General features: G+C 36.4%; 1 protein-coding gene and 1 long non-coding RNA gene across 5 annotated transcripts in view; one reads left to right on the top strand and one right to left on the bottom strand.

The window, feature by feature from the left end:
• The window catches only part of LOC126725351 (clavaminate synthase-like protein At3g21360), a 28,247-nt gene that overhangs the window by 2,863 nt on the left and 1,050 nt on the right, over positions 1-24,334 (top strand). The window contains exons 1-3 of one of the 4 annotated variants that reach the window (XM_050430023.1): positions 5,145-5,676; positions 6,049-6,302; positions 7,130-8,060. In XM_050430023.1, coding sequence (XP_050285980.1) covers positions 5,308-5,676; positions 6,049-6,302; positions 7,130-7,490 — 984 coding nt within the window. In that variant the 5' untranslated portion in view covers positions 5,145-5,307 and the 3' untranslated portion in view covers positions 7,491-8,060. Of the gene's footprint in view, positions 1-5,144; positions 5,677-6,048; positions 6,303-7,129; positions 8,061-16,546; positions 17,102-23,803; positions 24,058-24,334 lie in introns of those variants that run through there. The other 3 variants (XM_050430021.1, XM_050430020.1, XM_050430022.1) reach the window with 3 other exon arrangements.
• On the bottom strand, positions 19,941-22,554 carry LOC126725355 (uncharacterized). The gene is made up of 3 exons (XR_007655437.1): positions 22,316-22,554; positions 20,814-21,211; positions 19,941-20,723 (listed from the first exon to the last, which is right to left on the bottom strand). It is a non-coding gene; the product is annotated as an uncharacterized LOC126725355 (long non-coding RNA).

The following is a 24,334-nucleotide window of genomic DNA, read 5'->3' as shown; positions in this document are numbered from 1 at the left end:
CTACTATTGATCAACCACCGAATGATTTTGGGGTTTTTAGTTTCTTATTGGCGTGCCTCGAATCCAAATATGACTCCTTTGTGACTTATGTGTCGCCGTGATTGAAGCCACAAAGCAATCATATTTGTAATTGAGGCCCACCAATAAGAAAGAAAAGGCTCAAAGTCATTGAGCGTTGATTAATAGGGGCAAGACTTGTAAATTGATGAAAATATTCTGCTTAGAGGAGTTTCCCTTGAAGTTGGTAGTGGATCTGCATTATCCTTAGTTGACGCTGAGATGTGAATGTTTTTTCTAATGTCTGCCATGCTTCTCATGAGGTGGTGCATTTGACCACTTGCTAGTATTTTTCAAATAGTGAGGAGATGATAGCACCGAGAATTATTTGATCCTGAATTCATCAAGAATTGATTTTCACCATCTGTTTGAGTCGTGATGGCTTGTGTTGGAATTGGTATTGATCCATCAAGATTGCCATAAAGGTGTTGCACTTTCAAGTCGGGAACAAATTGAGCCTTCCATAGAAGATAGTTGTCTCTGTAGGTTTGATTGAGGGTGAATGGTGTTAAGATTGGTGAGAGAGATATGTATGGAAGAAGAAGAATTGGTGATGCTGATGTTATTGGCGGCAAAAGGAAGAAGTAGCCGTATATCAAACAAAGAAAAAAGAAGAACGAAAGAAAGAAAAAAGAAGAAGCCTTACGTCAATTATTGGCTTGATGCCATGTAAAGATAATAACAAATGTAATATAATGTGCTGCCTTACCAAGAATGATGGTTAAGGCTACTGTATATATAACTCAACGTTGATTAATTTACGGCGGGGAAAACCAAACAATACAAATTTTTGGTCATCAGTTGCGATTGTAACAAATAATTTCTAAAAAAAAACTATTTATGTAATATAGGGTTTTGGATTCCTAATCAAATTTGGTTATTTTTGCCAACCGACATACTTGAAATACAATGGGCTGGATACTCAGGAGTATGATGGGTCGATTGGGTGTGACTCAATGAGCTTGGTTGGGCGTGACTTCAAGCAAATCCATCTGTGGGCTGGGTTGGGTGTGACTTCGAGCAAATCCATCCGTGAAAAGTTGTAATGGTGTAGTGGCTTCGATATACAGAAAATGATGAGAAATTTGGGGGAAACCCAGCCCCAATCTCTCTCCCTCATTATCCCCTCTCTCTTTGCAATACAGTGTTTTGAATTGAAAAGCAAATCGGAGGAAGCTAATGTAGAGAATGGCCTTTGAGGGAAGGGGAAGGAGAATGGTGTTCGGTGTTTCCAGTCTTATTTTAGGATCTGATAAGTAAAAGATGGATTGCAAAATACCTACCATGAGTATGTGGAATGCTTTAAATCTTGAAGCCTCTAATTGAATGATGCTACAGTGCGTTTGGGGCTTCTTTCTAGTGTGTAAAGAGAGATAGTTAGAGGTAGATAGGCGAATATAAGGATCATCCTGTAGAACCGTTTCATTCATTGGTCTACTTTTCGAACATGAGAGAAAGGTAAGGTCTGCAAGAGACAGTTGAAGAGAGAAACAGGATGAAAGTTGAAGGTTTGCTTAGGGAAGGAGAAGGGTAAAGAAGAGAGAGGAGGGGGAGAATTAGAGAAGACAAAGGGGAAGGAGAATGGTGTTTGGCGTTTGGGATTGAGGAAGTAGTATCAGGTTTGATTTTCACAATTGTGGAAAAATTTTCGGGTTTTAGCTTCTTTTTTATAGCTTAAATTTTTGGGTTAGAAATATATTTTATATTGGAAGCTATAAAAAGAGTCAAACATTGGTCAGAGGTTTCGGTTTTATAGTATATATAGATTAGCTAGTTTATTTCTTAGTAGTTAAAGATTAATAGACTTGTTATGTAAGAGAAGAATCAGTTTTTTTTTTTTTTTTTTTAATGTAACTTTAACCTAGTTTCAGAACTGGACAGAAATTTTGTTTCTCCGGTCTCTCTGTAATTTGAATTTTGATTCTTAATTCTAATGCTGATTGTTAAATACTATTATAGGAGGAGAAGATTAAAGTAATAAAATCCCATTACCATTTTTTTTTATATTATATGAAAATCTCATTACCAATTTGGTGTATTGTGTTTAACATAAGAGATATAAGTACATCATTATTGCAGAAATTATGGCTCTTGTTGTCAATAATTCTAATAGTCCCACCAATTATTATTAGAATTTGTAGTGTGTTCAAGCCTACGATTCACTCTGAACGAGAACAATCAATTAATTATGCCTTTTGTGGGTTCCAGTTAACTCAACTGGTAAAGTCTCTGATGGTTGTATAAGAGATCTGGGGTTCAATCCCCGCCTACACCAAAAACTAATTGGTGTCTTGGTCTGATGATAAAGAGCTATCATCAAGAGCGGACACCATAGGTTGAAACTCTCTCTCAAAAAAAAAAAATTTAATTATGCCTTTTTTTTTCCTCCTATATTTTTTTTTTTTTTTTTTTTTTTTTTTTTTTTTTTGAGGAACATCCTAGAAATAGCTAGAAATCTTTGGTTTTGTCTTTTAACTATGTGATGTGAATGCGTTCAAGTTCGTTCTTTATTTATTTACTTGTATTATTGCAACATTTTGATATAACCACCCTCTAGCTACCCTAAGGACAGCCAACCAACCCCTTCCCCTCTTCTCGCGCCCGCCCCCCCCCCCCCCCCCCCCCCCTTCTCAACTTCATCCTTTATTTATTTACTTGTATTATTGCAACTTTTAGATGTAGTCGCCCTATAGCTAGTTATTGCCGTTTTGTATATGTATGTCAGTAAATTTCAATTAAACTCGCATTTGGCATTTCCCTTCCAATTGTACAGAATTAGACGTTCTATCATCTATACGCAACATTCAACTAACTAAAAACATTAAAAGCATAATTGTATAGGAGTCCAAGCAAACACAAAAAAGACTCAAATCTACTATCATCATTTCCCTACCCATTATTCTTTAAAAATTGAAATCAAATGATAGCTCACTCTTTCCAAAGTCACAACACTTATTGTTTATATTTTTCAATCTACCTTCTTCTTCTCTATTTATTATTATTCTATATTTCTATAACTATGTCTTATATATGATTCATTCCCTTATCGCGTAGATTATTCTATTGAATATTTTTTATTAAAATATATAATATTTATCTTATAGTTTTTATACTGCCCCAAAGACTGATATTATGGTAACAAATTTCGTAAAAGAATTTTGAAATAATTTTGAATATATTTTATTCTATTTAATATTCCGTAAGACCATAATTGATACTGAAAATAATTTTAGTACGAATTATTGTATTGAATATCTTTTTTGATTTAATCATGATGATTATGTCAAACTAAATATTTGAGAATTTTCCACTTTATATAAAGATTATTGTATTTATCTTTAAAAAAATAATATAAATCTTACCGTATTTTTTATAGTGAAGTTTTAAAAAATAAACATATTATACCCTTATTATACGCGTACCACTCTTTCCCCATTTTCATACTTTTATGCCAAATTTTTGAAACATAATTTTCATGAAAGATACCGCATAATACTCATCTATATACTTACTGTATTATATGCGTACTGCAATTTACTTACTATACCTTCAATAGTCACCTTCTTTAAATGTTTATTGTTTTTTTTTTTTTTTTTTTAATAACGTATTGGTAAGCTATCCCGCAAAGCGGAAAAGAGAATATAGATTATATAGCCTCTTATATCACATAATCTGCAGAGATTGTAATTATAGCTTATACAACATTATTTGTTTCACTAAGTGTATTCTTTTTTAATCCTCTACTAGAAAACAGCAAAGCAAAATCCGGTACAGGTTTCTTTTTATTTTTATTTTTTGGACAAAATCAAAATAGCTTCAATCATATATACAAAGGTTACAATCTAGAGCATCTCATCACCAATATTAGAATATGTCATTTTCTTACTTTCCAACTTTCATTCATTTGAGTGTAATTAAAATAACTAAATTTTAATAGTGTTTCTTTTTTACAATTACTAATATTTGAGAAACGTATTCAGATTTAAATTGGAAATTTGATATCATGCAAAATTTGTGATTAAATCTAATTCTTTATGTAGAGCCCTTTCTCTTGGGCGTTAATTTTATAATTATCAATGAAGTAGCATATATTCTGTTTATATACTCTCTATTAAGCTAATTTTATAATAATGTATAGTTTGAAGGCATGTACTTGGCAATTTGATATTTGATATGTAAATTTGTAAAATGTTCTGTGTACGATGAAAATTTGAAAGCTTTATAGGGGATACTTTTTTTTTATTAAATATTGACGTGGATGGTGGTACCTTTTTTTTTTTTTCTTTTACGTTGATGTCTACGATTTCTTAAGCATTGTAAAATGTATTTGTCTCTTTTCACTTCTTACAATTCATGACAAAGCACTACATGACAAAATATACCAACTTTGAAAACGGAAAAAATGGCTAGGAACTAGGGTTATGTTTGAATTTAGTTTTACTAGCAAAATTCTAAGATTAATTATGACTAACAATAAGAGTATTGATGATTTGAACCCAATGGATTATAGGATAATTTCTTACAATTTTTTTAAGGACTTAGTTTAGGTCCAGTGCATCCGGTGCATTAGACCTAGTCAAATGGTAACACATATCCAAAAGTGAACACATGTCACCATCTCAATGGGTTCAGTGCTAATAGAACTAAGCCTAACCCTTTTTAAAAAAATTCATTGCAAATCACGTAGAATATCAACTAGTTGTCAATAATTGATGGTGCCATATGTTAACAATCTCTATACAAACTTCCCCCATTTTTCATTTTTGGGGGCTTTTATTTTATGTGAGGTCTTGTTGAATTTGCTAGCATCTCATAGTTGTCATATCCAATTTGCTTTTACATGTAAATTTAATAATAGGGCGCTTCAAGTGTTATTCTCTTTTGTTGGAAGATTAATATATCTTCAACAATGTGAAAATTCTAAAAATACAACTAAGCTCTTAAAAGTAAAAAAAAATCAGTCGATGGAAATTATCCCAAAAACACAATTGTTTCCATGTTCTACTACTCTTATTGACGGGGTATTTAAGAGTGGGTTTCAGTTGCAACTTACATATGGGCTAGCCCATTAGAAGTGTTATGCAAACTTGGATGGACTGCCATAGTCACATCTAAAAGCCCAAAACCACCATTCATTGAACCTGGACACAAGCAACAAACAAGCAGCAAAGGCTCTTCACTAATTTTCCCACCAAATTAAGTCGACAGAGCAAACAAACGGATTCCCAGAAAAACAAACAGAGCATAACCATGTCGGAGACATTCTTGGAATTCCAAATCCCACACCAAAAGCTTTTCAACGGAATTCAATTCCCTTTAGTTCTATCACCCAACCCCAAGTCCCAGACCCCTCCTTCCTCTCTGTCTCTTTTCACCCAAGCGATCAAAACCGAGAAGACATTTCTCGACTCTGTTCTCCACAAGTCCGGTGCTGTACTCCTCAGGGGCTTTCCTGTAAATACAGCCTCGGACTTCAACGACGTCGTTGAGGCCTTTGGCTTCGAGGAACTTCCTTACGTGGGTGGAGCTGCCCCTCGGAACAAAGTTGTGGGTCGGATCTCCACCACCAATGATTCCCCGCCAGACCAGAAGATTCCTTTTCACCATGAAATGGCTCAGGTATATTCCGTAATTTCATCCCTTTTTTGGGAGCAATTTGCTACTGAGCTTTTATATTGAAGGTGTGGTCGTTTTTATATTAATACTCCTAGTACAGAGTTTATATACAATTTGTCGTTTCACCATGTGGACGACATGTCGTTGTTAAAATTAAATACAGTATCATTTTAGGGTGGGTGTGGTCAACAGGGTGCCAAAACCTATCGTTTTTTATGGATGAAAACGGCACATAGTTTTTGTATCACCTGGATCTAGCAAAAGACGGTATTGAGTGGTCATAGTTACACAGTGTTATTCGAGTTTTAACTTCGTTGTGTAAGAATAGCATACCTTCTTGAGCTTTGTTTAGGACTTACTCGGGTTTATTAATAGGTTACTACATTCCCTTCCAAGCTGTTCTTCTTCTGTGAAGTGGAGCCTGGAAGTGGGGGAGAGACTCCTATAGTTCTTAGCCATCTTGTCTATGAAAAGGTGAAAGAGAGACACCCAGAATTTGTTGAACGACTAGAAGAGCATGGATTGTTATATACGCGGGTAATAGGAGAAGATGATGACCCGTCATCTCACATCGGGCGTGGGTGGAAATCAACATTCTTGACCAAAGAGAAGAGTGTGGCTGAGGAAAGGTTTGTGATTTGAACTATTGTTTGATATTTGAAATGATTTTTATTCCAGGCATTTGTGCATGACAAGCTGTGGTTCCTTATCTGGTAGTTGATTCTTGTAACACATGAACAAACCAGACATGGTCCTGTTTTGATTGGGAATACATGCAATGAGATAGGTGAAACAAAATAAAGCACAATCTACTTTGGACACAAATCTAGCTCTCATTAACATGATCATAGTTCCTACACCATAACAACTTGTTAATGTTCTTGACAATAGTGTTATTCCAAGACTTGGTGAAACCACTTCAGTATATGTTTCTTTTGAAATCACAAGTTGTACGGTGATGAGGGATAAAAAGTTGCCATGTTGCAAGCTGTGATGGCATTTTTTCAGCAGAATTAATTGCATATGACCTGCTATATTCCTATGATATGCCAATGCTCTAGATTTTATCTTTATGGTGCTCAGGTTCACTGTAATATATGATCAGTATAGGTGAAACTACTTGTGTTCAAACTCATTAGAGCAACAACTATATTGTTGCACACGTTCTACTTGCTGAACTGCTTTTCTTGTATAGCTTCTACTTGATAGATATTAGCAGGCTCAATGCCTTGCAAAAAGTATTGCATGAGGCCATTGTTCAGGACATTCAGGACTAATCATCTTATAGATGTCCCATATATTCAATTTAAGTTCTTGCGCTATCTGTATAGCTAAGATCATCTTTTCATACGATGGCTTCAAAGTAGATTAGTGTATGCAATTACAAAGCTTTAACAGGTATAATATCTATTATTTGGACCTGGAGATAATATGGCTCTACCAACACATTTGACAGGGCTGCTAATTTGGGGATGAAGCTGGAATGGCTGGAGGATTCAGTGAAAACAATAATGGGTCCAATCCCAGCTATTAAATTTGACAAGACAAGACAGCGCAAAATTTGGTTTAACAGCATGGTTTCTGCTTATACAGGCTGGGAGGATGCCAGGAATGATCCTGTAAAAGCTGTTACCTTTGGAGATGGCAAACCATTGCCAGCTGATATCATCTATGACTGTGTAAATATCCTTGAAGAGGAAAGTGTAGCCTTTCCTTGGCAGAAAGGTGATGTTCTTTTGCTGGATAATTGGGCAGCCCTTCATGCCCGAAGATCATTCGATCCACCTCGCCGTATACTAGCTTCACTTTGCAAGTAGTGTCGGTGCATCTTCACCCTGCAAATGTTTTTATTGGTTGGTACGAAATTATACAATTTTAGGCTGCGTTATGGAGATGTATAAATGAAGTATTGCAATGGCATACAAATTATGTTTGCAGTTTATGGCACAGTTTATGGCACGTTTGTGGAGAAGTATTTGTTGAAGATGATGGTGTTTCTAAATTTGAGAAATCAGAAAAGAGTTTGAAATTAGAGAAGGTTCGAGGAAGAAGATGATTTGGGAGTTACCATTGCGATTTTTGAATGATGATGAAATGCACCATATCACTAAAGGTGCTGTTGTTAAATGCATCGTTTCACTTATATTGGTGGCTGAGTGTAATAGACTGAAAATGGTGTCGTATCATGAGTTCAAAGATCAGTTGGCAGTGGTGCGAAAATCAGTTGAGCTTAGTTGATTTCATTCCTGGTTTTACGGATCTAATCCGCATAATATGGAGATAATTGTTATTCAATTATTGATAGGATTTGTACTATAAATAGAACTCTGAGCTACAAATTGTAATTAAGCAAGAAATTAAATACAAGTTTAGTCAGTTTCATTCTCTTCCTCTCTTTCCCTCTCTCTCAATCTTTGTTCTTAGTTCTTCAATATTCAATCACAGTTTCTCTTTTGTTCTTGCTTCAATACAAGCTACTGCTTCTATAGTTTTTCTTCATGGTATCAGAGCCAACGCTTCCTACTCAGAGTTCATCTACGGCTTCCTCAGGTTCAACAATGGCTTCCTCAAGCTCAACAATGGCTACCTCTTCAACTTCTTCAATTTCTTCAACAAATGTGATGAATCAACCACTCCTTCTTTCAAACATGGCCAATATGATGACTATCAAGTTAGACAACACAAATTACATAATATGGAAGCAACAAATCTCAACGGTTTTGGAAACCTATTCACTCTTTTAATTACTGGAAGAACCTCAATTGATTCCTAAGAAGATCTTGAAAGATCTTTCTGGTGTTACCGCAACAATTCTTAATCCAAATTACTTACTCTGGAGGTCAAAGGAGAAAGCTTTGCTTACATTCATGAGCTCCACTCTATCACCTTCCATCTTGGCTCTTATAGTAGGTTGCTCATCTGCTATGGAGGTCTAGAAAGTCTTGTAGAATAGGTTTTCATCCATTTCCAAATCATACATAATGAATCTCAAAGGTAAATTGCATAACCTCAAGAAAGGAGCAGACACTGTGGATCTTTATTTGCAAAAAATCAAAGTAGTTAGGGATAGACTACTAGCTATTGGTGTGATTATAGATGATGAAGAGCTTCTTTAGATCACAATCAAAGGTCTGCCTAAAGAATATAATGCTTTCAGGTCTGCAATAAGGACCAAGAGCACTCAATTAAGCTTTGATGAGCTTTCAACCATGCTAAATGCAAAAGAGAAATCACTCAATGAAGGTTTGGATGTTAAAGATCCAATCTTTGCTTTGGCAGCTACTTCCACCTCAATGCCTAATGGCAACTACAATCAATACAATAGAGGAAGGGGCAGAGGAAATACAACAACAGAGGTGGAAGAGGAGGTAGAGGCTCGGATAATCAATCACCTCACTTCAATCAATTTTCACAATTTCAGTCAAACAAGTCCAATACAACTGCTGCTAGTCCCAGATCAGGAAGGCCAACTTGTCAGATCTGTGGCAAGCTTGGACATTTAGCCATTAATTGCTATCATAGGATGTATTATGCCTATCAAGGCAAACATCCACCTTCCAAGCTTGTAGCAATGGCTACAACTTCTAATGCTTGCCTTGCACAAGAGCAACCTTGGCTAGTTGATAGTGTAGCCATTGAACATGTCACTGCAAGCCTAAATCAACTCAACTTTCCAAAACCTTATACTAGCCAAGATCACCTCATTGTTGGCAATGGGCAGAATCTACCAATTTGCTCCATAGGTAAAACACTTATCCCTTCTTCATCTTAACAATGTTCTTAGTGTTTCATCAATTTGCTCCAATCTTGCTTCTATTCACAAAATCTGTCATGATAACAAGTGTTGGTGTTATTTTGATGAGAATATCCTTTCAATTCAGGCTTTGGCCACGGGGAAAGTTTTCTACCAGGGCAAGAGTGAAGATGGAGTTTATCCCATCTATCCTCATAAGGCTCCTCAGCTTGCTTTGTCTTCCAAGGCTTGCAACAATGTTGCTAAGTCCACTAGTTTCAATAAAACACTTTGGCACATGAGACTAGGTCATCCTAATGATCAAGTTCTCAAACTTCTTTTTCCTCATTTCAAATCTGTTCTAAATAAATGTACTGATGTACCTCACTCATGTACTCACTGCTTATATGGAAAAATGCATAATCTTCCTTTTCCTAAGTCTCAATTTCTTGCATCTTCTCCTTTTGAATTGATACACTTTGATGTGTGGGGTCCTTCCCCTATGCAATCTGTTGATGGTTTTAGATATTATGTACTGTTTATTGATCAATTTACGTGTTTCACTTGGATTTATCTTCTTAAGTCAAAATCAATCTTTTACAAGTTTATAATGTTTAAAGCCATGATTGAAACACAGTTTTCCTCCAAAATAAAAACACTAAGGTCTGATGGTGGAGGTGAGTATACCTCTTCTGCCTTTAAATCCTATTTTCAACAACATGGCATTACTCATCAACTATCTTGTCCTTATACCCCACAACAAAATGGCCTTGTTGAGAGACAACATAGGCATCTTATTGAAACTACTATAACCATGTTATCTCAAGCTTCTATGTCCACTACCTACTGGTCCTATGCTGCTCTCACAGTAGTTTCTCTCATCAATTTACTACCTACATCTATCCTAGACTTTGTCTCACCTTGGTTCAAGCTTTATTCATCTCACCCAAATTTCTCACAATTGAAGGTTTTTGGTTGTGCCTGCTATCCCCACCTTAGATCTTACCCCACTGACAAGCTTGAACCAAGAACCAAAGAGTGTCTGTTCTTAGGTTATTCCTTCACTTCTAAAAGATATCTTTGTCTTGATGTTCAATCTCAACACTTATACACTTCAAGGCATATCTTATTCAATGAGACTAAGTTTCCTTTCCCTACTCTTAGCAACTCCCTGCACTCTTCATCTTCTCCAACCTTAGCGTTATCTGCTTCTCTTTGGTTGTCAAATCTTATTTATCTTCACTCTTTTAATCAAACATCTCTATTGGATCCTTACACATCTTCAACCACTTCATCAGTTCCTCTCAATTCCTCTATTGCTCAATCTGCACCTCTACAGCCAGATTCTGCACCATTGCCTTCTCCCTCCACACCTGCCAATCCCTCTCAACCTCACCCTATACCTCCATCCATGGCCACTAAACCTTTGCTATAAGCTTCCTTTCTTATCTCAATTCCATCTTCAGTTCCTGCCCTTGCTGCTCCTAATTTGCATCCTATGAAGACTAGGTCCAAAAATGGCATAACTAAGCCTAACACCAAACTATGCTATAAGACAGTCCTAGATTACACCTACACAGAACCTCCTACATACAAAATAGCCTCTAAATATCCTAAATGGTGTGAAGTCATGGATGCTGAATATCAAGCCTTACAAAAGCAGCACACTTAGACTTTGGTTCTAGCTCCTCCTCATGCCAATTTGGTTGGATGTAAGTGGGTTTTCAAGCTTAAGCTAAACAGTGATGGCACCATTGCTCGTTACAAAGCAAGGCTTGTGGCTAAAGGGTTCCATCTGCAGGCAAGTATTGACTATTTTGAGACCTTCAGTCCAATCATCAAACCAGCCACTGTCAGATTTGTCCTTGCTATTGTAGTCAGTTATAATTGGCCTTTGAGACAATTGGATGTATCTAATACTTTCTTACATGGAACCTCAAGGAGGAGGTCTATATGCAGCAACCTCTAGGGTATGTAGATGCTGCTCATCCTTCCTATGTGTGTAAACTACATAAATCACTCTATAGACTCAAACAAGCACCGAGGACATGGTTTGAGAGGTTTACCTTTCATCTCCTTCATCTTGGGTTCACTGCCTCTGTGGCTAATAGTCCTCTATTCATTTTCCATTCCACCAGCACCATCATCTACCTTCTGCTCTATGTAGATGACATTATCATCATTGGGAACAACTCCAAGCATATCTCACATCTCATTGCAGCCTTGAGTGCTATTTTTTATCTTAAAGATCTTGGTTCTCTACATTATTTTTTGGGCATCCAAATCACTAGAACTCAGTTTGGCCTCTCTATCACGCAGTCCAAGTTTGCCTCTTACATCCTTCACAGGTTCCACATGGAGAACTCTAAGCCTACTAAGACTCCATGTTATCCATCCACTAGATTGCTCCCTTATGATGGTGTCTCTTTATCTAATCCCACTGAGTATAGGAGTATGGTTGGGGCACTTCAATAGTTGACCTTCAATAAACCTGATCTTGCCTTTAGTGTGCATCAATTGTGCCAATTCATAAGCAAGCCTACTTCCACTCATTTGGGGGCTGCCAAACGGGTTCTTAGATATATTCGTGGTACTTTACATCATGGCATCTCTTTCACTCCTAACCCTTTCACTCACTGCATTTTCGAATGCAAACTAGGCTAGTGATCCCACAAACCGTTGCTCCACCACTAGTCTTCATGTATTTTTTGGTCCATCCCCCATTTCCTAGTCTGCAAAGAAGCAAGTTATTGTGTCTCGCTCTTCTACTGAGGCTAAATATCGCGCCTTGGCCACCATTGTTGCAGAACTCTCTTGGTTTCACATCTTGTTTAAAGAATTGCAAATCTTTCTCTCTCATGTCCCTGTCATTTGGGGTGATAATGTCTCTGCTATTGCCTTGTCTGTCAATCCAGTTTTTCATTCTCACACAAAACATATTAAGGTCGATTATCACTATGTGCATGAGAAGGTTTTGCGCATAGATTTGTGTATTCGTTTTATTTTTGGTAAAGATAATTTGGCTTACATTTTTACCAAACCCTTGACTGCCCCTTCTTTTCTTCATCAACGATGCAAACTCCTGGTTGATTCCTCCCCCTGTCATTTGAAGGGGGATGTTGAAGATGCTAAATTTGAGAAATTAGAAAAGGGATTGAATTATGTGAAATCAAAGAAGGCTTGAGGAAGAAGATGATTTGGGAGTTACCATTGGGACTTTTAAATGATTATGAAACACATCTTATCACCAAAGGTGTTGTTGTTAATCGCATCATTTCACTTATATTGGTGGCTAAGTGTAATAGACTGAAAACGGTGTCGTATCATGAGTTCAAAGATCAGTTGGTAGTGGCACGAAAATCATTTGAGCTTAGTTGATTTCATTCCTGTTTTTACGAATCTGATCTGCATAATGTGAAGATAATTGTTATTCAATTATTGATAGGATTTGTACTATAAATAGAACTCTGAGCTACAAATTGTAATTAAGCAAGAAATTAAATACAAGTTTATTCAACTTCATTCTCTCTCTCTCTCTCTCTCTCTCTCTCTCTCTCTCTCTCTCTCTCTCTCTCTCTCTCTCTCTCTCTCTCTCTCTCTCTCTCTCTCTCTCAGTTCTTCAATATTCAATCACAATTTCTCTTTTGTTCTTGCTTCAATACAAGCTACTACTTCTATAGTTTTTCTTCAATATCAATATGCATAAACAAAACCTATTACAAAAGCTCCACAATAGATATTTGGGTGAAAATTTAACCTACCTGTCTAGTTAGACCCAAGCCATACATGAAACTAAATGCATTCCCTTTTTTTGTTTGCCTCCACAAATTCTTCTCATAGGATATATCAAATTATCTTGATGCCATCACCTCCTTACTTTTCGGGAAAAAAAAAATACTAGTTTTGTGGTCAAATTCACCACCTCATGAGAATTATGGAAGATTTTAGAAAAATGTTTAAATCTTAATGTCGAGCACGAATTATGCAAATTCACTACCAACTTGCTACCTTGAAGAAAGGAAACTCCTCTATAACAGACTATTCTCATCAATTTACCAGTTTTGCCAACACTCTTGCTACTATTGATCAACCACTCAATGATTTTGGGGTTTTTGGTTTCTTATTGGCTGGCCTCGAATCCGAATATGACTCCTTTATGACTTAAGCGTCGCTGTAATTGGTTCATAGCATAACAAATATTTGAGATTATATATAAAGTATTACAAAAGGTCTAAATATTTGTCTAAACATTTGTTCAAAAGGTTAGATTTGAACACAAAAAAGATATCTAAAATTACTCGATGTCTAAAATTAAGTATTAATTTATATAAAGTATTACAAAATGTTAGATCTGAACACAAAAAATTGTCTCTGTAATTGGGTCGCTAAAATCAAGTTTTTAAGTGGTAGCCACATGAACCCAAATAAGAATTCACCAAATAAAATCCAAAAAAAAAATTAACAAAAAGTAGCACTAACAATACCCAACAACAGTATTAGCAAAATAACTGAATAGAAAATCAAAATATTACTTACACAATTTATAATTAGAATTATAAAGAAAGCAATAAAAATTTCAGAAAAGATGAATGAAAAATCTCACTTTGGTTACCAAACAATACAAATTTTCAGTCGTGAGTTGCGATTGTAACAAATATTCTCTAAAAATATACTATTTATATAATATAGGGTTCTGGATTCCTAATCAAATTTGTTTACCTTTGCCGACTAACATATTTGAAATATAATGGGCTGGATACTCGAGAGTATGATAGGCCGATTGGGTGTGACTCAATGGGCTAGGTTGGGCGTGACTTCGCGCAAATCCATCTGTGGGTTGGGTTAGGTGTGACTTCGAGCAAATCCATCCGTGGAGAGTTGTGATGGTGTAGCGGCATCGATACATAGAAAATGGTGAGAAATTTGGGGGAAACGCAGCCCTAATCTCTCTCTGTCATTATCCCCTCTCTTTTTGTGATACGGTGTTTTGAATTGAAAAACAAATCAGACGAAGCTAATGTAGAGAAGGGGAAGGAGAATGGCGTTTGGTGTTTCCAATCATATTTTAGGATCTAATAAGCAAAAGATGGATTTCAAAATACCTACCATGTGTATGTGGAATGCTGTAAATCTTGAAGCCTCTAATTGAATGATGCTACAGTGCGTTAGGGGCTTCTTTCCTATGTGTAAAGAGAGATAGTTAGAGGCAGATAGGCAAATATAAGGATCATTCTGTAGAATCATTTCATTCATCGGTCTACTTTTCAAACTTGAGAGAAAGGTAGGGTCTGCAAGAGGCAGTTGAAGAGAGAAACAAGATGACAGTCGAAGTTTTGCTTAGGGAAGGAGAAGGGTGGAGAAGAGAGAAGAGGGGGAGAAATAAAGAAGAGAGAGAAGAAGGAGAATGGCGTTTGGTGTTTGGGATTGAGGAAGGAGTATCGGGTTTTATTTTCACAATTGTGGAGAAATTTTCGGGTTTGAGCTTCTTTTTTTAGCTGAAATTTTTGGGTTAGAAATAGTTTTTTTTTTTTTTTAATAATGCAGATGTGTAAAAATGTGGGAGCTCTAAAAAAAGTCAAACATTGGTCAGGAGCTTCGGTTTTATAGTATATATAGATTAACTAGTTTATTTCTTAGTAATTAAAGATTATAAATAAGCTTGTTATGTAAGAGAAGAATAAGTTTTTTTAATGTAAATTTAACCTAGTTTCAAACCTGGACGAAAATTCTGTTTCTCCGATCTCTCATGTAATTCCAATTTTGATTCTTAATTCTAAAGCTGATTGCTGAATACTATTATAGGAGAAGTAAATTAAAATAATAAAATCTCATTACTATTTTTTTTTTTTTTTGTTATGTGAAAATCTCATTACCAATTGGGTGTATTGTGTTTAATATAAGAGATATAAGTACATTATTATTATTGCAGAAATTGTGGCTCTTGTTGTCAATAATTCTAACAGTCCACCAATTATTATTAGAATCTGTAATGTATTCAATATAACCACCCTTTAGCTACCTTAGGATAGATAGCCAACCCAAACACCCCCCCCCCCCAAAAAAAAACTAGGGATGGCAAAATGTACCCAGCCCAACCCGATCGTAATGGGTCGGGTTTTACCCGACCCGTTTAACATTAGGGTTAGGTCTGGGTTTTCATTAAAAAACCTGAAGCAAGTTCGAGTCGGGTCTAGGTATTAGGTATACCCGGCCCGAACCCAACCCGTATATATAATATTAAAAAAATAAAAATAAAAACCCCTAAGTATAAATCCTCACTTTTCCAACCCTAAATCCCTCAGACCCATTCTCTCCCTCACCCTCACTCTCACTCTCACTCTCACTCTCACTTGAGCAAGACCGCTGCTCACTTCGCCAACGCCGCTGCTCCTTGCATACCTCACCTCGCTGATGCTGCTCCATTCCTCCACCTCGCTGGTTTTTCCTCCCTGCCTCCTTCACTTTACCGCAGCCTGCAGATGCCGCTGCTCCTCCCTCACCTCGTCAGGCCCTCCTCCACCTCACAAGGCTATAACTTTCTCATCTCCCACACCTCGTTGTGAACCCAAGCTTTTGCAATGAAAATTGTTCTTTTTGTTCAAAGAATCAAATTTGTAATTTCTAGTTTTAGTGCTATTTTGGTTGAATAGGATCGGCTTGTTTGATTTGATTTTGTAGGGTCTTATTGTTTAGACCTAGGGTTTGTATGTTAATTCTTGTTTTTACTTTTGATGTGGGAAAATATTGTAATGAAAAAAAAAAAGGGTTTCCGATCTGTTGGTTGCTGAGAAAATAATGGGTTTTCTTGAGTTTTCTTTTTCCCCTCCTGTTTTGTTTGGTTGCTGAAAAAATCAATATCAGGCAAACATTTTTTTTTTTTTTTTTTTTATTGGACCACAGAATGGACCCTGAAGTACCACGGCCCAACGGGGCCCGTGGAGCCCGCGGGGCCTGGCAGGGGCGGGTCCAGACCCTAAAAAAAATCTGTCTAGTAAATGGGCCGGGTCCGGGCCACGAGTCTTGACCCACGGGTCAGATTTGAATATGAAAAAACCCGGCCCAAATCTAACCCGTTGCCATTCCTTACAAAAAACACACTCAGGTTCATCCTTTATTTATTTGCTTGCACTATTGCAACTTTTTGATGTATAAACTATAAAGCATTATTTGTTTCACCGATTGAATTCTAAAAGCCCAGAACCACTATTCATTGAACCTGGACACAAGCAACAAGCAAACAGCAAAGGCTCTTCACTAATTTTCCCACCAGAGTTCACAGAGTAAACAAACAGATTCACAGAAAAACAAACAGAACAGAGCATAACCATGTCGGAGACATTCTTGGAATTCCAAATCCCACACCAAAAGCTTTTCAACGGAATTCAATTCCCTTCAGTTCTATCACCCAACCCCAAGTCCCACACCCCTCCTTCCTCTCTGTCTCTTTTCACCCAAGCGATCAAAACCGAGAAAACGTTTCTCGACTCTGTTCTCCACAAGTCCGGTGCTGTACTCTTCAGGGGCTTTCCTGTAAATACAGCCTCGGACTTCAACGACGTCGTTGAGGCCTTTGGCTTCGAAGAACTTCCTTACGTTGGTGGAGCTGCCCCTCGGAGCAACGTTGTGGGTCGGGTCTTCACCACCAATGATTCCCCGCCAGACCAGAAGATTCCTTTTCACCATGAAATGGCTCAGGTATATTCCGTAATTTCATCCCTTTTTTTGGGGCAATTTGCTATTGAGCTTTTATATTGAAGGTGTTGTCGTTTTTATATTCATACGTACTAGTACAGAGTTTATATACAGTTTGTCGTTTCACCATGTGGACGACATGTCGTCATTAAAATTAAACTTTATCATTTTAGGGTGAGTGTGGTCCAAGGGGTGTGTCATTGCCGTTTTTACGGATGAAAACGGCACATAGTTTTTGTATCACCTTGTGCAAGCAAAAGGCGGTATTTAGTGGTGAAGTTACACAGTAGTTAGACACATAGCTAAAATTGTGAAATTGTGTTTTCACTTTTCAAAATACGTTTCGGCTAATGTGTATGATAGTCGAGTTTACCTATGAAGCACGGGTCCGTTTCCAGATTCGGGTGTGGGACACGGAAATTTTTGAAAAAATAAGGTGCAAGTACGGCAATTAAAAAATTATTTAAAATATTTTTATTTATATTTTCTTTATATTACTAAGCATACTTTTTTTTTTTTTCTATATATTGCTAAACATTATATATTGACAAATATATATAATAACTAAATAAACTATCAAACCCAAGTCACAGCTCCCAAGTTCACAACATTACACTATTACAGGCAGCTTACATAAAGTCATAAAGAAATATTTAATATGTTTATATGGTCAAACAAGTAATTCACAATTTATTGACGTAATAAAAATAATAATTTCAATAGGGAGTCTAGATTAAAAAAAAAAAAAAAGTGAGACCAAGATTTCAATAGGGAGTCTAGATAAAAATATTGTTCACGGAACAGTGTGTGAACTGAATGGTGAGTACAATAAATAAATAAATAAAAAAGTGTGATAATCATTGTTCTAAAAGGAAGCTTTGATACCTGAGTTGAGAGTTGGGTGACTTGGGTCGGTGAGATTGGGAGTTGGGAGTTGAAATCAAGTGGACATTTTGAAGCTTGAGTTGAAACTGAGACCGAGATTTTGAAGGCTTGAAGCTTGAGTTGATTCAGTTGAAACGGTGAGAGAGAGGGGAGTGATGCGTCTATGAGAGAGAGGGGAGACGGAGACACGACAGAGCCGAGAGGTAGAGAGGGGCTGAGCAAATGATTCACAAATGACTTAGGGTTTTCGATTTTGAAGGTTAGTTTGAGTTGAAACGGTGCGTTTCGCACCTTTTTTTTTAAACTTGAATTTCGGCCTGTATCGTATCGGCCTGTTTTAGCGGTTTCGCCCAATATGGACCGATACGGCCCGAGTCGGCACGAATCAGCCCGATTCAGCGCGAATCAGCCCGAGTTTGCGCCGCTTCGTGCGAGTCGTAAAAAAATAAATAAAAAATAAATAAATAAATAAAAAATAAAAAAAAAACTGGACGCAGCACCAATGCGCAAGCAGCAGCGTCCCTCGCGCGTTGCCGCGTCAGGCCGCATCGGACATGGGTGCGACTCCTCTGGCATCGCGTCCGTGCTTCCCAGGAGTTTACATGCTGTTAGAGGAATGGTCCATATATTCTATGCATGAGATACCTTCCTACATGTAAAAGGGCATATATATGGGATCCAAGAGAGGGGACATGTATATGAGCAATGCTATGGAGACACAACTTTTTACTATCTGTTTCACAACTTGCTAGGGTGGCAAGTTTTCATTGGATAACATCACTTTCACATAATCCACTACTCTTTTTTCATTAGAGCAGCCACATCAGTCCGTGTAAAATATTCCATCCATTTTAGCATAAGAACCTACTTTTTCTATTATATACAATCATTTTTGCAAAACACCCATATCAGTTTATCTATTTTACAAGTCCTGCAAAAAAAAAGTTTATCTATTTTACAAGATATTTCAATAAAATATTCATTCTTCATCAATTTTTTATTATTTTCCGTAATGGTCATACTTTTTTAATTTAAACTTATATTTTAAGTAAACTACCAACACCAGTGGCTTCGCCAATGGAGCCGCTTGTGGTAGAGGTCCGATGGCCGAACCGCCAAAATAGTGGCTCCGACGAACACCGCCGGATTGGTCTCGCCACCCACCGTACCGCTGAATAATGACCCACCGGTGGGTGGATTGTTAAAATAGTGGAATTCATTCTCAACTTCAAGCAAATCTCGTCGAGCATCTATGGCAACTACAAGACCAGTCGTAGGAATTTGGAATTCTAAATTTCTAAGTATTACTACTTTCATTTAATGTGAACCTTCATTGGAATTTGAAATTTTCTAAGTTAAATATCAGAATAAAATTTTATAATTGCATTCCTTTGATGTTCTATGAGATTATTTATCTGAATTAGCGAAATGAAGGAAGATAGCAATTTCCTACTGTATCAGATAGTCCAGCCTCATGTTTCAAATCTGTTTCCTCTCCCATATTGACGATAATCTCCTACTGTATCACTACCTTTCATGAAGAAAAACCACACACCTTTTACGTAGCATCTAGTGCAATCCAGTTCAAATAAGATGTAATATCTTAGGAGCTCGACTAAGAATTTGAGCCTTAGACGGATTCCAATACGGCAGATTCAATGCAGATTCCAATAAGGCAATATGCTAGTACTGAAATTTATAGCTTGACTTAGAATTGAAATGCACAAATTTAATGCAGATTCCACTAAGGCAAATTTAATCACAAACCCTGCTTCACCCAGAACAGAATGACAAAAACAGAGACATTGCTATTATCCAAGTGCTATTATCCTTGCACAAATTATCTTGTATAGAATGACAAAAACAGAGATATTGCTTCAACCAAAACAGAATCACAAGACCAGAATCACAAATTAAATTGAATAACCAAGTGCTACTGTCCATGCACAATACAAAATTTACAACATTGCTATTTTCCTTGCACAAGTGAAGACTACAAAAATATATCTAACATGATTAGAGATTGAATAATTATGCTCCCTGTACAAGTAAATACTACAAAAGAGATGTCTAACATCAAATCATCCACGTCAACCATGTGCTAGTATCTTTGCACTATACAAAAATTACTTGATTAGATATTATCAATAATAATATTCAAATTATGAAATTTAGACCTTAACCTCTTCAATATTTCCAAACGACGTAGACGAATATATTCTTTTTGCTAAGGATCCCTGGTTCTTGTATCTTTCATCATAATTTCATCTTCCACTTTTCTCTTTTCTACTTCATTTTTCTCTTCCTTGATATGAATCAACTCTCTTCGTTCTTTGGATGCAATGCGCATTAACTCTCTTCGTTCTTCTAATGCAATGCGCATACTTTCCTTTTTCTCCTCATGCATTCTCCTCTTTTCTTCCTTAATTTCATCCAATTGGGAGGAAAGTATTGGGACCACATCATCGCTATTTTTTCTTTTCTTTAATTTCTCCTTTTCGGCCTTCTTGCCTATGGGTCTCTCCAAGGTTTCACCGGAGTTCATCTCATCATTATCTTTATCTAGATTTATTGAGCTTGCAAAAATAAGACAAAATTGTGTGGTTGGTTGTCTTATGCGAACCTTCACATTATCTCTTAGATTCAACCACTTAGCTTCATTTCTCAAAATTCTCCAACAAAGTTCCAATTGAAATGCATTTTTACCATTACTTTTGTACATAGTTTTTGCATCATTAATCTACAAAAGTAAAAAAATTGAAAATAATGAGAATCATAAAACTAAAAGTGCATTGATGTATAATTCATATTAGATGTCAAGTCAAAATACCTTGTCATGCTCAGTTTTACCACTTTCATTCCAGTTGTCAATTTGGGCCAAGTATCCACAAAACTTGGTCTCCCTTTGAATTGTTGACTACCGACTACTTAAAGAGTCCTTGAAGTGGTTAAATTTCTTGTCATTGTGGAAGGTGAACCAAATTCTATTCCAAAATGTTGTGTTTTTGGTCCGTCAATGTCACGGCATCTAAGCTAACATTAAGCCACACTAGCTTAATGTCTTCATCTACGGTAAAATTGTTTCCCGTTGCTTTTCTTATTAATTGATTTTTTTGCAATGGGGGGTGCAAACTGTCCCATTTCAACTTGAGGTGGAGATTGATGGACATTCACGTCTGAATGTGAAGTGGACATCAAAATTCTATTGTCAAAACCTTGTTCCTTGTCCTGTAAAATGTCAAGGAAGAAGGGATTTTGCGAGTCCATCACCTAACAAACACCAAAGTAATTCAGAAGCAGCACTAACATAAGCAACCAAAGTAATTTGGGATACTATCTGATGCTAAAACTGAAAATTCTATCAAGTGCAAGATAAGATCAAGTCATTGCCAACTATCTAATAACACAACTCTATCAAGCGCGAGATAAGCACAGCAGCCAAGAAAGTCAAGCAGAGCAGCCAAGAAGGTCAAGCATAGCAGCCAAGAAGGCACAAATCTATTCACCAAATAATAAAAACATCATTACTTTAATTGAAAGTCCATATAAAAAATGTCCTGGCTTTTTCAATTTTGCGTTAAGACATTAAACTACAGCCACCAACTCATGGATCTGAATTAAAATTCTTGATGTTTCAACAAAACAAGAGCCACAATTAATGGATAAGAGAGCAATGAAGAAACCACATGAAGGTGATAACATAGATAACGGTTATGATCAAGTGATAAAATAGAATACAAGATACAAATCCTAACAACTCTAGGATTGTGATAACTGATAAGATAGGATAGAGTTGTTTCCATTTCAAATACCTTTGCATTTCACAGTACTCTTGTATTTTAAACACCTTGTATTTCAAATTTTGTATCTATACAAATTCTATTAAAAAAAAAAAAAACTTGAATGAATTCTATTACAAATTCTATTATAAATAAAAAGACTTGAACCGTATCTATACAAATCCTAACCTTTTTTTTTTTTTTTCATTAAAGAGGATTTTATTGATAGCTAATAAATGTTTAGCATAGAGACAAACAGAGTCATAACAAACCACAACTACCAGAACAAAACAATAAGATAGAGTCATAACACACTACAAACAAAATCCCTCTGCGTCCCAAAATTAACACTTTCATGCCCTAACTTGAATTATCAGTTCACGTTATTGAGTTCCTGGAACTCAAAATTTTAGAGTAGAACAATCTTTTAATTTACATTGTATTTTAAGGCTTGAACTAACAGTAAACCCATTTAGAGAAACTCCCAAGAATCTTGCTCTAAACCAAAGAAAAAAAAAAAAAACCCTGAAATCTCAATGAGAAAAACCCATACCTTTTTGGAGAAATTTGCCCCAAAATCTGTCAATAGAGATAACTCCAAGCTGATCCACCCTCCTCATGGGGCTGCAAAACCCCCAAACTGGTCACATTCTTTCCCGTGGTGATGAGAATGAGCAAGAGCAAGAGCTGAGAGAAGCAGACGAAGAGAGAAGATGAGAGGAAGAGGTCAGGAATGAAACAGGGAGAGAGTACTGAGACGCGTTGGTGTTGCTCAAGTGATAGGAGAGAGAAAAAAAAGAGTGAAATAGGTTTTTATAATATATAAAGATAATATTAAAATAATGTATACAAGAGTTACAGTAACCATGCATATATGCTCGGTTACTATAACACTTTCACATATATGCACAATTTTGCACCCATTGATGTGGGTGTTTTTTGGTTAAAATGTGTAAAATTAACCACTTTTTTTGTATTTTGCAAAATTTTGCAACCACTGATGCGGTTGCTCTTAGGGTGAGTGTGGTCCATAGGGTGCCAAAACAGCAAGACCTATCGTATTTTATGGATGAAAACGGCACATAGTTTTTGTATCACCTGGTGCTAGCAAAACACGGTATTTAGCAATGATAGTTACACAGTTGTTAAGACTCTCTGGACACAGCTAAAATTGTGAAATCGTGTTTTCAAAATACATTTCAGCTAAATTTTTTATAATCTGTTTTACAACTTGCTAAGGTGGCAAGTTTTCACTGGATAACATCACTTTCACATAATCCACTACTCTTTTTTTTTTTTTCTTTTTTCCTTTTTTCTTTTTTGTGTGTAGTTAAATTCATTACGAAAGGAATGGAATACAAGTTCTACAACACTGTGCAGTTGAGCACCATACAAAACAACACCAAACCACACAGCAGTACAGGACAACAAACCCTCCTCTACACTGCACAATCGGTACAAATAGCAGCTCTATCACTTATTATAGAAGAACTGCACATATATTTAAAAAAATAAATAAATAAACAAAACCCACAACAGCAAACCATCTTCAGTTCTCGAAAACTTTAGAGGAGATGCTCCAATTTGCACATAAGACTTTGTTCTGCAGTGACAACTTCACCTTCTTGCAAAACTCAATTAGAGTTTTAAGATCCCACTTGATGGAGTTGACAATGGCATCTTCAGATTTAACATGCCCTCTGTATACCCGAGCATTTCATTGAAGGCAAATATGATAAACAGTAGCAGCCATGACCAGTTTACATAATACAGCCTTTAAGAGAACTTTTTTTTGGCAACTCTCTAGTACCCCATTCAATCACAGCATCACATTGACACTTTGGGTTCTTAACCAAACACATGCACATTATTACAAAAGGTTATGTCAGCAACAAATGTGAAATATTTTGTGTCACTAGATTTATTATGCATATGGAATCCTCGAATGTGGATTTACACGAGTGTTGCACACCTCATTGTGTAAGATATTTTTATCAACATATCTTCTTGAGCTTTGTTTAAGACTTGGGTTTATTAATAGGTTACTACATTCCCTTCCAAGCTGTTTTTCTTCTGTGAAGTGGAGCCTGGAAGTGGGGGAGAGACTCCTATAGTTCTTAGCCATCTTGTCTATGAAAAGATGAAAGAGAGACACCCAGAATTTGTTGAACGACTAGAAGAGCATGGATTGTTATATACGCGGGTAATAGGAGAAGATGATGACCTGTCATCTCCGATCGGGCGTGGGTGGAAATCAACATTCTTGACCAAAGACAAGAGTGTGGCTGAGGAAAGGTTTGTGATTTGAACTATTGTTTGATATTTGAAATGATTTTTATTCCAAGCATTTGTGCATGACAAGCTGCAGTTTCTTATCTGGTAGTTGATTCTTGTAAAACATGAACAAACCAGACATGGTCCTGTTTTGATTGGAAATACATGCAACGAGATAGGTGAAACAAGTTAAAGCACAGTCTACTTTGGATACAAATTTAGCTCTCATTAATATGATCATAGTTCCTACACCCAGACTAGTTGAAACCACTTCAGTATATGTTTCTTTTGAAATCAC

The sequence above is a fragment of the Quercus robur genome, chromosome 5, assembly GCF_932294415.1.
Source record: "Quercus robur chromosome 5, dhQueRobu3.1, whole genome shotgun sequence".
Lineage (NCBI taxonomy): Eukaryota > Viridiplantae > Streptophyta > Magnoliopsida > Fagales > Fagaceae > Quercus > Quercus robur.
Note: the sequence above shows the minus strand (reverse complement) of the source record. Positions and strands in the feature narration are given on the sequence as shown.